At 46.8% G+C, this 15,471-nt stretch overlaps 2 protein-coding genes across 2 annotated transcripts in view; both read right to left on the bottom strand.

Annotated features, from left to right (window-relative positions):
• The window catches only part of LOC144120691 (uncharacterized), a 341,237-nt gene that overhangs the window by 92,604 nt on the left and 233,162 nt on the right, over positions 1-15,471 (bottom strand). The gene's annotated exons all lie outside the window — the stretch shown is intronic.
• LOC144115465 (protein argonaute-1-like) lies at positions 8,865-12,550 on the bottom strand. The gene is made up of 3 exons (XM_077649864.1): positions 12,331-12,550; positions 11,002-11,354; positions 8,865-9,014 (listed from the first exon to the last, which is right to left on the bottom strand). The coding sequence occupies exons 1-2, from the start codon at positions 12,526-12,528 to the stop codon at positions 11,040-11,042; spliced, it is 513 nt and encodes a 170-aa protein (XP_077505990.1). The 5' UTR covers positions 12,529-12,550; the 3' UTR covers positions 8,865-9,014; positions 11,002-11,039.

The raw sequence follows: 15,471 nt of genomic DNA, 5'->3' as shown, positions 1-15,471 counted from the left end.
ATAAGACACAAAGGTTTATCGCAGGGAACCCGTATCTGCGTAAGTACAAATTTAAGTGAGGGATTCTGCATCGCAGAAGCGTCATTGACACCTCAAAACGCCTTGATTTACACTACCGGGCATCCCATGATTACTTTAAGTGGCGAAAATCCACGGTATTGAGCAACGGATCACTCAAGCTGGCTGAAATATGTTGGAACCACTGGAAACGTGAAGGTTCCAACAGAATGAGGTGAGGGACGGGATAGATTACAGGAGCGCTGAGAGCTGACCTTGCCAATAAATCAGCCACCTCGTTTAAATAGACACCCGAATGCCTGCAGGTACCCGGAAAAAGCGTATCTCACGCACTGTTCACGGAACAAAAGCCTAAGCGGCCGATTTAATAAAGATTTTCCGGAGTTTTGGAGAGAGTCTAAAACTGAAAGGCAGTCTGCAAGAATAAGAACCCGTGCTACATGTCTGGGAATTTTGAGAAGAACCAAACCAATAGCCAAAAACTCTACGAAGAATATAGAAGTATAATCAGGGATACGAACGCAATAGCTCCAAGCCAGATCCTGCGAATATATCCCAATCGCCGCCTTCTCACAGCTGCCGGAGGCATCAGTGGAGAGAACAGTATGATGAGAAAAATTGTGTAGGTGTTCAGACAGAAGACCATTTATGATATTTGCGGGCATATGTTTCGCATGGGACGGGTAGATATGGCCGTAATAGAAGACGGGGTCAGCCTGCGTATCAGCAACTCGTTGCAAGGAGATCAGATCAACCTGCAGCGGAGCTTGCGTGAACCTAACTTGCGGAAGGTGATAGCGTGACCAGTGCCTCTTCTTCTTCTTCTTCTCCCCAGTGCCTCCCATGCCTACTGTCTTTTTCTTCCTTGAATCATGACAGCATTCCGGCTCAACCCTTTCCCCATGCTTATACAGACATTTCTCACAATTAGCCTGAAAGCCGGCCGTAGTATGGAATGACTTTAGGGAAAATTACCTTTTTAGTCGTTTTATCTGCACAGCTTAGAAGTATGTGAAAGGTACTTTGGCTGTGAGTGATTTGCCCTTTCTCTCTCATAGTCTTTTTGCGAACTTAAGTGGTGAAATATATATTAACTTCTTCATTACATATTGTGCCATCATTGTCGCAATAACAAAAATTGGGCACATAGTAAATATCTGCAAGCATTGAGGATTTGCCTTTAAACTCTGACATCATTAGAGATGGAATCAATACAAAGTAGAAGAAAAAGTATAGTGCAGCACATATATGATTGAAAGTGAAAGACGAATGTTGTTGATATTGTTAGCCTATCAAAAGATGGCACATACCCACACTGGGCGATCGGCCAAGAATCCGGTGGCTATTCATCTGTACTCAATTAACAAAAATGAAAATGACGCGGGAACGCTACACTGGTGGATGTGCTGAATTTCAGGAACAGACCGTGCAACAAGTAACAAAAATATTGCTAAATCAGATTTTACATTGCATAATGAACCATGACTGTACCAAAGCAATGAGACAGAAGTGAAGCATTTCATTCCTTTCGTGACAGAAATGAGTTATGAGGTTTGTTGAACAATTAAAAAAGTGATTTTTGATGGCAGCTAGCACGGATCATTTCAAGTTATAGCTCAAGATTACAATCACATCTGATATAGATGACACGCATGCTATGAAAGCAAGACACTTTTTTCCTTTTTTTATGAGAAATGCACAGGCAGTTTCAAGGCTTGCTTCACAATTTCATTTCTGACGTATACACAAAGGCATGCCTGTAAATTATTCGTGCGTTACACCAGAACCAACACTACTTAAGTTGGTAAATCATGTTCATTACTTGGGTGTCATTAATAGCAAACATATACTAATGCTGCTAATCCTATAGAAGAACAAACAGCGGTTTTATGAAGACGTTAAGTAATACGTGATACCGTTGTGTCGATCAGGTAATGAACTGTGCGGCAGTTTCAGTTTCTCTTCTCTTATTTTCTTTCAGTTCTCTTACTTTCAGTTTCTCTTCTTCAGAGTTTCAGTTTCAGTCACATGCATGTTGCTTGACACCACGTACACGTGACGCAGGAAAAGTAGAGAGGGGGGGCGGGGGGTTGGCGGAAACTTGGCGTCAGCATGACATCATTCGCTCCGGTGTGTCGTTCGATCTTGCATTTACATTACAATAACGTGCCGACAAGGTAAACCTTTACTGTGTTTCACGGGATCTTACGCCCCCTCGTACATTCCTGGGAACCCCGGGCCGACCACCAATACTATGGAACCAGTGAAAGGCACTGTTTTCTACTTACTTAGAGGCGTCTGGCTCCTGAGTTTGCTGCATCCCGGCGCAAAGCTATGCTCCTGCATTCGCGCGGCGTCGAATGTCAGCGCCGTTCCGGAACGCCTTCCACCACGAGCGCAATTTTAAAACGAAGGAGGCCTCAATTAAGTGAAGTTACGAAAGGCGAAGATGCGTTTCAAACCGCGCTCAGTACTTGCGACCGTCTGTTCTGAGCCACGACAGAACGCCACCGCGGTTCAAGATATGTTTACAGAACCCTGGTGAGCCTGTCAGAGGTTTATATTGCTCAGTTACGCGAACTTGCGAAGAATTGCGACTTCGACAATTCCTGCCGCTCCCCGCGACTGCTCGGGGAACAGGGGGAGACAGCGCGTTTTTCTCTCTCTCTTCATTTCTCTTTCTTCCTTTTCTAGTATTTCTCTATTGTGCCCATCTTCTTTTCAGCATCTGATTGTTTGTTGCTCTGTTCATGTGGCGGACATGTGTGCTAATTCCAACTCCTTATGAAGGGGAGGAAGATCGCTGTAACTTCAGTCTTGAGAAAGGACAGGCTCTGTCCGAAACGTCGGCTCAAAATAAATCTGTCTAACACACACACACACACACACACACACACACACACACACACACACACACACACACACACACACACACACACACACACACACACACACACACACACACACACACACACACACACACACACACACACACACACACACACACACACACACACACACACACACACACACACACACACACACACACACACACATTAGTTAGCCTTGATGTAGTGTCTCTGTACACCAGCATACCGCATGATGATGGCATCGGAGCTCTGGTCGCATCCTATGGAAAACACACAAGCGCTGATGCTCCTAGCCAAAGTACCATCGCTGCACTTACTAATCTGGTCCTCAAACTCAACTCTTTCGAAAGTTCTACAACTCCTTTTACCTACAAAACGAGTGGTACCACTATTGGAACGAAAATGGCGTCAAACTATGCCAACATATATATGCATAGCATTGAATCAGAGTTTATCCGCTCATACCCAACAAAACCGGCTTTTTACAAACGCTTCCTAGACGACATATTCATGGTATGGACGAAAACCGAGGACCAATTCATCCAGTTTATTTCAGCATTTAACGACATACATCCAAACCTCTGTTTCACACACATTTACTCCACCAATCAAATTAATTTCTTGGACGTCTCAGTTCGAGTGTAGAAGGGTAGCTTAATCACCAGTGTCTATAGAAAGCCCACGGATAGGCAACAGTACCTTCATTACAAGAGCTGCCACCCACGCCACTGCAAAAGTTCTATTCCATATTCCCAGGCCATCAGATTCAAAAGGACCTGCTCACGACCAGAAGACTTCAAAGAAAATTCTAACCGTATGCTGGAGGTTCTGAGGGATCAATGCTATCCGCGGCCTCTATTTTTGATGATGCCATTAGGAAAGCGAAAGCAAAAAGACGTAACGAAATGTTTGGGGATACCCCATCAGCAACCGCAAATGACACCGCTCTAATCTCGTCTTAACCTTCGCAAGCAACCCACCTAATGTCAACAAAATTCTAAAAAAAAACATTTCAAAATAATCGAACAAAACGATAGACTGTCAAAAATTTTTCCAACAGTTCCACACGTTACCTACAGGCTACCAAAAAAAACACACATGATTATGTAGTTCACTCTACTGTCTATAAAGGAAAACCTGTTGGTTGCCTACCTTGCAGGAAGCATCAATGTCAAGTTTGCCAGCATATGCGGACAACAACACTAGCTCAAAGCACACACTCCGCCCGTGAAAACTTGAATTGTAACAGTAGTAACGTGGTATGCCCGAGTGCGGCGATTGTCAGATGCAATACATTTTTCCAAACCGAGAATTCCTTCCGAATTAGATTCAACAACCACCGCGCGAACACCAGATCTCTTCCTCTCCTCCCCCTTGTCGAAACAACTTTCCCAGGAAGGTCACGAGTTTCACAAACTAAAAGTTACGCTGCTACACAGCGACTTCCAAAATACCCGTGAGCGTGAGCAACGAGAATCATACTTTATATATCAGTTTAATACTGTGCAGGCCGATTTAAATGAAAACCCTGGTACTCCCTCCACACTTCAGAGATCATAGTCCTAGCCCTACTGAAATTCACAGCACCCCGACTGCATCGCCTGCGGTCATGCCAATTTGCGTGCTTGCTTCCACATGCCGCCCTTCTCCTCCCCCTGCCAATCTTTCTTGCTTATGACCAGAGAAAACAGTTCTGAGAGCAAAGCATATTGCCTATTGCCCCTCAACTTTTTATATTTTGATATATTTTATTTTCCTTTATTTCTTTTTTCCTATTTTGCAGATAGTAGAGCGCCGATGCTCCATATAGGACAGTAACCCATTACAATAACGGACACTTGGGCGATTTCGCGCCTTCGTTCCCCATTTTCAATCTGTTACTCTCCTCTCTCTCTCAGTTTCTAGGAAGGAGCCCTCTTTTTGTCTCCGCGACGGAACGCGGGGCGGAGGCGCCCTTCTGACGCGAGGCAGCGCGGAGACATTTGCGCTTTGCGGCGCCGGGCTGCGGGATCGGGTTTCTGCGGTGCGTTTGGCCGGGCGCACCGCCGCCGTAACTTACATTTTAACTGTTAACAGCCGCACCCGCGGGGAGCGCATCGCGCTCTGAGGCATATGCGCTCAGTGTTGTTTTCCGTTCCTTTGTTCTTTTCTTGCTGTTTTCTTGTTTATAATATTTTCTTTCCTCGTGTTCGAACCTCTCGCTTCCGCCGAAGGAAGCTTCCCCCATATTAATTCTTGGCGACCCCCCCCCCCCCCCATTTTCCTTGCGGACAATTCACCCCTTCCGCCCCCCCTGTCTCTAACCTCTGCTTTCTATTCCCCCCCCCCTTTTTTTTTCGCTGTTCCTTTGACCACCCTCCTCCTTTCCCTCAGTCGAAGAGAGGAGTCTGGTCGCTCGCTGTTTGTCTCTTGTGTGATCTGTTTGTTTGCTCGAAGGAGGGCGTTTTTCAAAGGAGAATGAGAAATAAAGAGAAAAAGGGAAACGCGCTGTCGCCCCCTGTCCACCGAGCAGCCGCGGGGAGCGGGAGAAAAAAAGAGAAATAAAAAAGAAAGGAAAACGAGGAGCAGGAGGGGAGAATAGGCGCCCTCAAGGCAGAGCGGCGGGTAGTACAGAAACAGACGGTGGCGGATTCGCGGAACAGATAAGAATTATAGATGCGTGTACTCGCGTGCCGCTGGCCAAAACGAGTAAACAAATAAACAGAATCAAACGCAGACAGGGCAGACTTCCTTGGAGCCTCTTCGGCAGGAATATTCAATGCGGAATCAGCGGCGCAGTTAGCTTAACTAGAGACACGTGCACACGTGCAAGATGCGCTTTTTTTTTATCCCGCGCGCGTTGGAGAAACGTGGGGAATTCCGAGAAAAACCTAAAGAAAATGTGTCTGTCCCCAACCGGACATGACGCCATTAAAAATACGTGAACATGACGTTACAAACGTGACGTAACATTTTTTTGACCTATCAGCGTTTCCAGCCTACCGACCCACAAACGCTTGTTTTGACGAAGGTGAGGTCGGGTGAGGTGTCTACGCTGACACTGTTCTCCGTTCTAGTGGGGGTTCGGGGGTCGGTCATTAAGGTGAGCCCCTCTTGCTGTGCATCCAGCCAGAGTTCCCTTCCCTTAACTCTTTCTTTGTGTACCCCAGGCAGCGTGTTGGGCGTTAGTCACCCACCACTACCAAAGCTTGCCTTTTGGCAATACGCAGAGTTTTTTGGAGAAGAGGTCCAAATCGGGCCTTCCTCTGTTTCGGGCTGCTATAGATATTAAGAACAAAAAGGCTGCCTTCTTTCTTTTTTGCTGGAATAAGTTCAACAAGGACATGGTCTACGTTGATAACCTCCGTGTCATGCTTAACGACTGCTAAGTTTCTCCTGACCAGGGTGGTTACCCCGGATCTTCCATCATCTGTACTAAATGATATGTAGCCCGATAATTTTGCCATCCCCGCAGTTTCTTGTAAAGCGATTACGTCTGGATTGTCTTTGCCAAGAAGGAGCTGCTGCAGGACCGCCCTTTTGCGACGGTGCCCGCGGAAATTCCACTGCCAAATCGAGTGTTTATTGTGACTGGCCATGATTGGATTGTGGATTGTCACCCGATGGTATTAGGGTCGCAGCCGTCTGTGATCCACCATGTACCTTCTGCTCTGTTTCCCTCTGCCAATTATTATTGCTCAGCAACTCGGCCCTGTGTTTCTGGCTTTCTTCCGATAGCGCCTGGATGGCTTGGAAGACTGCTGCGAGCTCTGCTTCCCAGCTCGCCTGGAAGTCGTCCATTTTCTTGCATGGATCTGCCATTGTGGGCTCTTGCGACGCGTTCGCGCCTAGTTTCCTTTTCAGAGGTGGGGAGCGGGTATCATCTACCTGCATCTCCACAGTGCTTTCATCGGTTGAGTGGGTTTTAATCGTGTTAGCTGTTTTGACTGCGTTAGCTACTTTCTTCTCCCTTTTTAGCATAGCGTTTTCCTTTTCGAGGTCATCTACTCTTTTAGTGAGTTTCTCTACCATGATTCTCAACTTGGCTAGTTCCTCGGACTCCGTATTTTTTGGGGAGACCTTATCTACCCAGCTCACCTCCCTTTGCCTGTTGGCTTCAGTCCTCGGCCTTGACGATGATCTTGCCCTGGAGCCGGAGTGGCCTCTGGAGACAGAGCGACCCCGGAGCTGGAGCAGCCCTTGGAGCTGGAACGGCCCGGGAGATCGAGGCGAGGGAAGGAGTCGGATCGGCTCCGGAAGCCCTCCCGGCTCCTTGAGTTTCCGCCCAGGCGGGGGTGTTTTCTTCGCCTCCTCTTCCTGGAGCTTCCGCTCCCGCTGGCGTTTCTTGACGACGTACGGAGTTCGGTAGATCTCGCGACACTTCTTGTTTCCCAGTTCATGTCTATTTCCACAAACAGCACATTTGGGATCGAACAAGTGTCCATCCGGTGGCTTCACCGTACCGCAGCCACGACACTTGACGTTGTCCGGGTCCGGACACACATCAGAGCGGTGCCCAAGGTGTCGATCCGCATGCGTTGCACACTTCAAACTTCTTTTTGTGGAGGAAGCACTTGAGGAGCCCGCCTCTATAATAAATCCAAAACGGCACATTCTCATCGACGAAGAGTAACAGAACTGAGGTCGATGTCTTCCCTATTCTTCTGATCCCTCTGATTTTGGGGTTCCTTGAACAATCCAGGTGTCCAGAATTTGTGCTTGCGTTTGTTCCACCGGAATCCCATGAATAACTCCTTTGCCAATACCCTCGGGGGATGACAGGTAGGCGTTTACGTCGTACTTTTTCTGATCAACCTGAAGTGTTTTTATCTTCAGGTACAGATGCATTCTTTCTTCACTCATGGTGCCCAACAAAATGGTGTTTTGCTTGGTGTTAAGTTGAATAAAGTCTTCCTTAGCCTCCTTCAGATTCACGCCCGCAGCGGCTCGCACAATCTCATAAGCTTCACGTCTCCACCCAAAGATAGAGCTTTCAATCCTCCGCTCGGTCTGATTATCACCTTATGCAGGCCAGTAGGTAGGCGTGGTTGCTGTGACGCCACGGAGTAATAATAATAATTGTTTTTTAGGGGAAAGGAAACGGCGCAGTATCTGTCTCATTTATCGTTGGACACCTGAACCGCGCCGTAAGGGAAGGAATAAAGGAGGGAGTGAAAGAAGAAAGGAATAGGTGCCGTAGTGGAGAGCTCCGGAATAATTTCGACCACCTGGGGATCTTTAACGTGCACTGACATCGCACAGCACACGGGCGCCTTAGCGTTTTTCCTCCATAAGAGCGCAGCGCCAACTTCCTCCCTGCCATCTTGATTGATTTGGTGCTCACGTGGCCGCCATCTTGTCTCCTTCCTCGGTCCGAGCCGACACCTTGGCCTTCTCCCTCGCGGCCGCCATCTTGGCTGCCGCGTTGCTGGTTTGTGTTGATCGTGAACCAACCGACCTTTTCGGAAAATTCTTCGGGAGAAATATCCTCCCCTTGAACAACAACCTGCATTTTCGCCGAAAATATCCGGCCATGCTAAGCCCCAGGGGTCGGCGGCGAGGCGCACCGACGCTTGGCCGGCGGGCAGTGGTCGGAGTCGACGCTAGGTCGAACGCAGCCGCTGGGACGACGCGTCGAAATCGAAAATAGCCGCAAATTAGATCCACTTGCCGCAATTTCGGAATCCAGGTGATCCTGGCGACTTCCGCTGATGATTCCAATCGAAGTTGGCTTGAGCACAAGCATAAATCCGCCAGGAACATCGAAAAACCACGCAATACACGTCCGCACGCCTCGGCGTCCGAGGCCAAAAACCAACCCATCCAGGAGAGCAAAACCATGAGCCAACCAAGCTAAACACATGCTTTCACACGTCTACTCGGTTTAGCTACGTCTCGAAACCCGATCACTTTTTTAGCATGTGTTGTAGCAGAACAGACTGGCTTCGGCCAACGCATGGCCAATGCAAGCGCCAGTGACTGCAAAGCAAGGAAACCTCATGTAACGGCCAACTTTATTGTCCAATTTTTTTTTATTGCAAATTATAAATTTCAAGGCACAGAAACAACAAACAAGAATGTTGGCACCCGCACTCTTCGGACAGCCCATGAAACAACAAAACCAAGGAAATCCTTCGCCTTGCGAGCCTGCAAGAAAATAAAAGGTGCAATTAGTGGCGGCGTGGCTGACTCACGCTAACATCGAAATTGTTCCGTCGAATTTGAATCAAAGCAAGCCCGAACCTCTAACAAAGAAAACCACCGATTAGTAGTTGCTCACACCAGGCTCGAGGAACTACAACTGAAATATACTGATCATGCATTTCTTCCAAGAAAATAAACACCTTTTTTCATCGTCTCCGATTGTTTGCCATTGTTTCTGATCGCAAAGAACGGTTTTTGATCTCTATGTTCATCACATTGGTGTCTATAGAGAATGCTGCAAAACAGTGACAAGTGGCACATACAGCAATCTCACAGAACGGACTCCGAGATCCATGCTTCCGCTCGAAAAGGCCAATGTCATCTAAATAGGCAAATAGCAAACAAATCACCGCTATGAATTGAACTCTCACCATTATGCACTATTCATGCAGTGAACACTGTCAGCCCCTTCGTGGGAGATACTGCGCATCACCATTTAATATCTTGTAGCGTTACTTGTCCGTGCACCTGAGTCCAAATTAACTGCCCATTTATGCCTTGATCATATTTATTCTATTTTATTCTTTTACTTCTTTAAAGACATTTTCTGCGCTTCTCTCCTCGAGACTTTCTTGCCCCACGCAGAGTATGCTCTAAACAGAAAGGAGTAAAAAGGGAGTAAGAAAGGGGAGTAAGCTTTCCTATGCGCTAGAAGACAGCTTACTCTCTTATTTACTCCCATACGGGCGTATATTTGTGTTTAGAGTGTAGCATGCGAGATAAAATCTCTTGTTTAAATTATAGGGCTTCTCCCTCTATCTATCGCAAAGTGACACCCGCGGGGCTTGACAACTAGCTGACGGCTATGCAGTTGAACGTCGCGAAGGCTGCGGTTTTTAAAGTTGGATCGCATTTTTGTGCAGCTACGAAATGCTCTCAAGCAGCAGAAATCCGGTTAAATTTAGTTCAGGTTCTTCTCTGCCTGCAATACATACAGCATATATGAGTATAGCAAGTCGGGACGCAGGCAGCGAGGAAGAGAGAAAATATCGCCGGACAGTGGTCAATAACATTTTGTTAGAACAAGACAAAAAAAAAAAGCATAGTAGGCGCATTTACATTTTACGCAAAATTTTAGTTGTGCGCTCATAAAAGATTCACAGATGAACTAAGCGCAAATAAACAAACACGTGAAAGCCACACAACACAGGGCAGGCGCTGTGTGTTCATGTCCCTGTTCAGTTGCGCCTCTGTGATGTACGTGTAGCTTACAATGAACCAAACTGAAAAACTTTAAATTTCGATCATAGAATTTGGATCAAAATTCTCACGTTTTTAATTTCGTCTGGTGGTAAACGTCTTGTTTAGGTAACACAAAAAGAATTTACAACCGACTAATTTTTTTCTTCGTGGAGGAATTCGAAGCAGCAGTCCTGAATGTGAGCGGAGCAGCACTTCACAGTTAAGTCGTCTCTCACTCCGACAAAACGCATTAAAAATTGTTGCTATGCGCCAAGAGGAACTGGAGAAAATGTCCACTTCGTGTCACGTATATCTTGTCCTCTACGTGTTGCGCACATGTCCAACATTCTTGGACAAAAAAAAATGAAATTTGGGAAACTAAGATTCTGGTATTGAAATAGTCAAGGTCAATTCTTCCAATATCTGGAAGAACCTTCCTTTTATACTGTTTCCATCGCTCGCATCGAGCAGTTATGACTGTAATAGAAAACCAATGAGGAACGCTTTGGACTGTAGCAAAAACGTTAATAGCAAAAAATGCAAGCCTGCAGGCGGGAGGTTGGGGATATATTGATCGTTGTAGTAGAATCTTACAAAATATGAGGAACACTGAGCTCATAATACCCTCCCTATACCCTATGTAACACCCTCCCTGCAAAGGCCTTTAAACGCTTTCCCGTTCAAAAATGTTTTTCTCCAGAATCCAGAACTGTTGGGTATGACGTCAGTGGTACTCCTCCAGGCTCACCGTAACCGGAATGCAGGGGCAGCGGAGAACCTCCTCCATTACACGAAGTACATGGAGGCCTGCAGTTCCTGCAGCACCTTGACGGCCTCCACGTATTGGGCAGTGGTCAACACTGCGTCCCCGCCGCCCTCAGACGACTGGCTGACCGCGCCTGACGTCTCCAGCTTGCTGGCGATGTGGTGTTTTGCGCGGAAGGCGGCCAGGTGCGCGTAGTACACAGGGGCCGGGATGCTCACGCTCCTTGCACACCGGGAGTATGTGTGGCACAGGTAGAAGCTGAGCTTCTGCAGGTCGTCCGCGCTGAAGTTGGAGTCATCCCACACGATATAGTAGTGGGCCGGCCGGCTGGTGCCCTGCGGGAGCGCAAAGGAGTAAAGTTATTCACATGCCCAGATTCCGAGTGCCATGTCGGGCTGGGTCGCTTCGCATCGTGGTATGTGGTGGTGCGGTGTGGTCCTGCTTGTGGTGCGATGTGATGTGGGATGGTGTGTGCGGTTTGAATACACTTATTTTATTAGCACACATTACGTGGGAAGGAGAGTGTTTAAACGCAATATACAAAAAACTGGCAGTGCCTATGAGCACAGCACGTGCTCGCCTTGCTCTTAATGCTGCGTGCACAACATGTTTCTCTCTTTATTTGACCTTAGATGCCCTCGCGCCGTTATATACCGTGAATAACTATTATTTCCTGCCTGGCTGTCATCAGCGCATTGGTCGGTCATCGTCATCTATGTCGCTGTCCCGACTTCGGTACAGCATAAAAAAACGAGGCATACAAGCCGACACGACTATTTAAAAAATCAGTTTTTTTGCCGTTTCTTGAGACTGCAAAGCCGCGTCCCGCTTTAACGTACGAGCAAGCAGGCCCAGGCGAGCATCAAGCGCTTCTCTTTTCACCCAACCCCATGCATTCATTGTCTGAGCAGACGCCATCCTGAAAAGAAAAACTAATGACCACATCCGTATGACAGCATCAATCCGCACTGGACATAAGGCCCCCCGTGCGCAACTTCCGATACCGCTTCCTCAAGGTCGAACGATGACGTTACAGTCACTCATAGCGCTCCTGGTGGCCTCGATGTGAAGCGGAATGCTTCCGCCACGGTACCGCTTGCAGGTGATCTCGGAGGCCATGCTTCCCTTTCCTCAAGCTACGGAAGGCCTCCACCGCAGGCGCTCCTGGTATTTGTAGCGCACTAAAGACGCGACGCGACTGTGGCGACGCCGGCGCCCGGACTATTTCCTCCGCAAATTGATAAACGAAAACACCGCGGACCATTTCTTCCCGCTGACAATAGCAACAAGGGCGGAGAAGAGGTCGCCTACCTGGATGCCGAAGTGGCTGCAGAGGAAGAAGTCGAAGTCCAGCGGGTGCGTGACCACCGAGTCTACGGTCGTGCCTGGTGGGACGTTGCGGAACTTGCCCACGCCGTCGCGGTCGTTGGCAGGCATGAACCTCGTATGGTGTCGCTTCTGGACCACGATGAACGTCAGCGGTGGCTCGTAGGTCTCGGTGGGACACATTTCCGCACACGCCAGCCGGATGGCGCTCTCCTGAGAGATTCGAGAGCGGAAACAAAGAAAAACTTGGTCAGGGTTTAAAGGCCATTCGACGAATCACGATATATACTTGGTACAGAATGTAAACAAAACGCTTTGGACCTACACGAACTCTGCTGTCCTATCTTATATAATTGTCGTTTGGGAAAAAACTCTATGGCGAAGAGCAGCGTTTTTTTAGCAACGCTATTATCGGTTGTGATCTGGTTAAACGAGCAGTTTCAGCAACTGTTCAACTCAACGGAAGTGCAGCTTTTCCAACCAACGCCGAAATGAACAGCAGTCAGCTGCAGTTACTCGCACACTCCGCTAAATTGAGTTCACGCGGTCCACATTCTGGATCACATGATCGGTTTATATACATAACTCTAGGCATTGACTTACTATTTGACTTCACTCAACTAAAGTTTCTGTGCAAGCGTGGCGTTTGAGTATGCCGTCAGTGAACAACCACACAAAGCCAAGAAAATTCAGTAGAGGAACGCCCGGCTTCACCGCTCAGCCGTTGTTTTCCTGGTGCCACTTCGTGGCATTTTTTTTTGTGGCTAAACTAATTCCAATGATACAACTCAATAATGAAGCCGCTTTTCCCCGTAAAAGGACCCCCATCCAGTAAATGGCGTCGGCTGGTTTTCACGAACCTGCAAGGTGGACAATGCAGCGAGCGCGGTGACAATGACAATAGTCTCTCCTGTGAGGGGGGAGACTAACCCCTTCCTTTTGCGACTTCCTACATGGTTACCTTAGGAGGCTCATGAGAAATGGTCTACGCCATTGGCTGCAAGAGAGTCCTTTCAGGGGGAAAAGACGCTTGGTTCTTGAGTTGTATCCGACTTTAATGGAAGTTGTAGAGTGAGACTTATATGAGCCAGGATAGCACTCGGCCGATGCAGCGGGTCAGTAGACTGGTCTAACTGCGACCCCCTACTGAGCTGAGACCTCAACTGCAGGTGGCGCTGCCTTTTATTACCCGTGCCACATGCGCACTAGAAATAACCGCAGATGTTTGTAGCCTTAAGTTTGCCTATGCCATTATTTTCGGAGCTGGCGCTACACGTCCAGATTTAACGACATTACAATTTATTGGCAGATTTATTGATATTACAGATTCGCAACTATAACAGAGGAGATTACAATCCAATCAATGACGATCGAAATTCAAATGTTTTCTGATAATATTCTGACGCCCTCTTTACAATATAGGTCGTATTAGATAACCGCGGGTTCAATTTAGAGACAAGCTCGCCTAACATGTAGCCAAACGTGTCCCGCTTGTCACGCTATCAAATCATAAATCTAAGCTTTGCTTTAGAAAAAAGCATCGACAAATGAGAAATAAGAAAAAACGGTTGTACAAAAATGCATAGCACGAATGTTCGCCCTGCACGCGGGGTAAATATAAAACCTACCTAAAGCTGTGTTGTTATGGCCTTTGTGTCGAAAAAAATAAATATTTTTTTCAAAAGCCCTTCCGGCGCTACTTAGGAACAATAAGAGCAAGCCCTTCAAAGCAATACGTCAGAACAGTGTCAGTAATGATATATCAATACATGATATTCACAGCGCCCCCTACTTCGATGCTGAATGTCCTAAAGCTTTTAATTCGTTTTTCGCATATATTTTCACCAAGAAGATAATCCTAACATCCCGTAAGTACCAGATTTTGGTTACCCGTACATGGCACCGGTTGACATTACACTTTATGGCTTAGTACACCTGATAAATAGCCTAGCACCCTCTTCTTCTGGGGTTGATGAAATTAACTGAAAATACTAAAGAAATGCCATTTCTGTCTCCAGCATCATCTTCCGTCATATCTTTAAGCAGTCAAAATCTACAGGTGAGGTTTCCACCGGTTGGAAAATAGGAAAGGTTGTACCGGTTTTCAGAAGTACTAACAAACACTCGCACGGAAATTGATGACTTGCACCTTTTTGGACTTTGCCAAAGCATTTTATCGGGTAGAACATTGCCGACAAATATCTAAGCTTTGTGCTCTCAAATTAAATTCTTTAACTCTGTCATGGGTCCGTAGTCTTCTTTCTAATCGCCAGCAGTTCACCGCTGTTAACAATTATTAATTTCCTGTTTCCGATGTTACATCGGGCGCGGCACTAGGAAGCCTCCTCGGTCCATTACTATTCTTAATTTACATTAATAACCTGCCAGCAACAATCTTATCTTATATGCGCATATTTGCTGACGACTGCATTATTTATTCACCAATAAAATTTACTAATGGCCACCTTCAACTTCAAAGTGACCTCGATTGCATAAACTACTGGTGTAAAACGTGTCTAATGACTTTAAACATTTCTAAGTGTAAGATAATTACTTTTAGCCGAAAATCAGTCACTTCGAATTTTCCATACCACAATAATAACGATACATTGGCTCGGACTACGCAGTATAAGCATCTAGGCGTCCATATTTCACCAAACTTTTCTTGGGCTGAACACATAACCATCACTTTCGCTAATGCTTCCCGGTAACTAGTTTTCATTCACCGTAACCTGCAATGCACTACCCCTCACGTGTGTGAACAAGCCTACATTACTTCTGTCACACCGCAGCTAGAGTACGCTTCATCCATCTGGTCACCTCATCAGAAATATCTGAGAGAGAAGTTGGAAGCTGTCCACAATGGGGCTTGTCGTCTCATTTCGCAAAATTGCAGTTATCAGTCTAGTCTAACCCAACTAAAGATCAAACTTTCGCTCTATGCATCCGTTGCAAATTCGTCGCAAGACTGCCCTTATATCTATCTTTCACAAATACGTCCATGCCACTGATTCACCGCCAGCACATCTGCAACGTCCTTCCTACTTATAACATAGATTACATAATAACTACAGCTATGCCGCATTTATGGCAACACACATGCTTTCAACTTCTGGTCACTCCCGC

The sequence above is a fragment of the Amblyomma americanum genome, chromosome 1, assembly GCF_052857255.1.
Source record: "Amblyomma americanum isolate KBUSLIRL-KWMA chromosome 1, ASM5285725v1, whole genome shotgun sequence".
Taxonomy (NCBI): Eukaryota; Metazoa; Arthropoda; class Arachnida; order Ixodida; family Ixodidae; genus Amblyomma; species Amblyomma americanum.
This window is presented reverse-complemented; position numbering and strand designations above follow the sequence as displayed.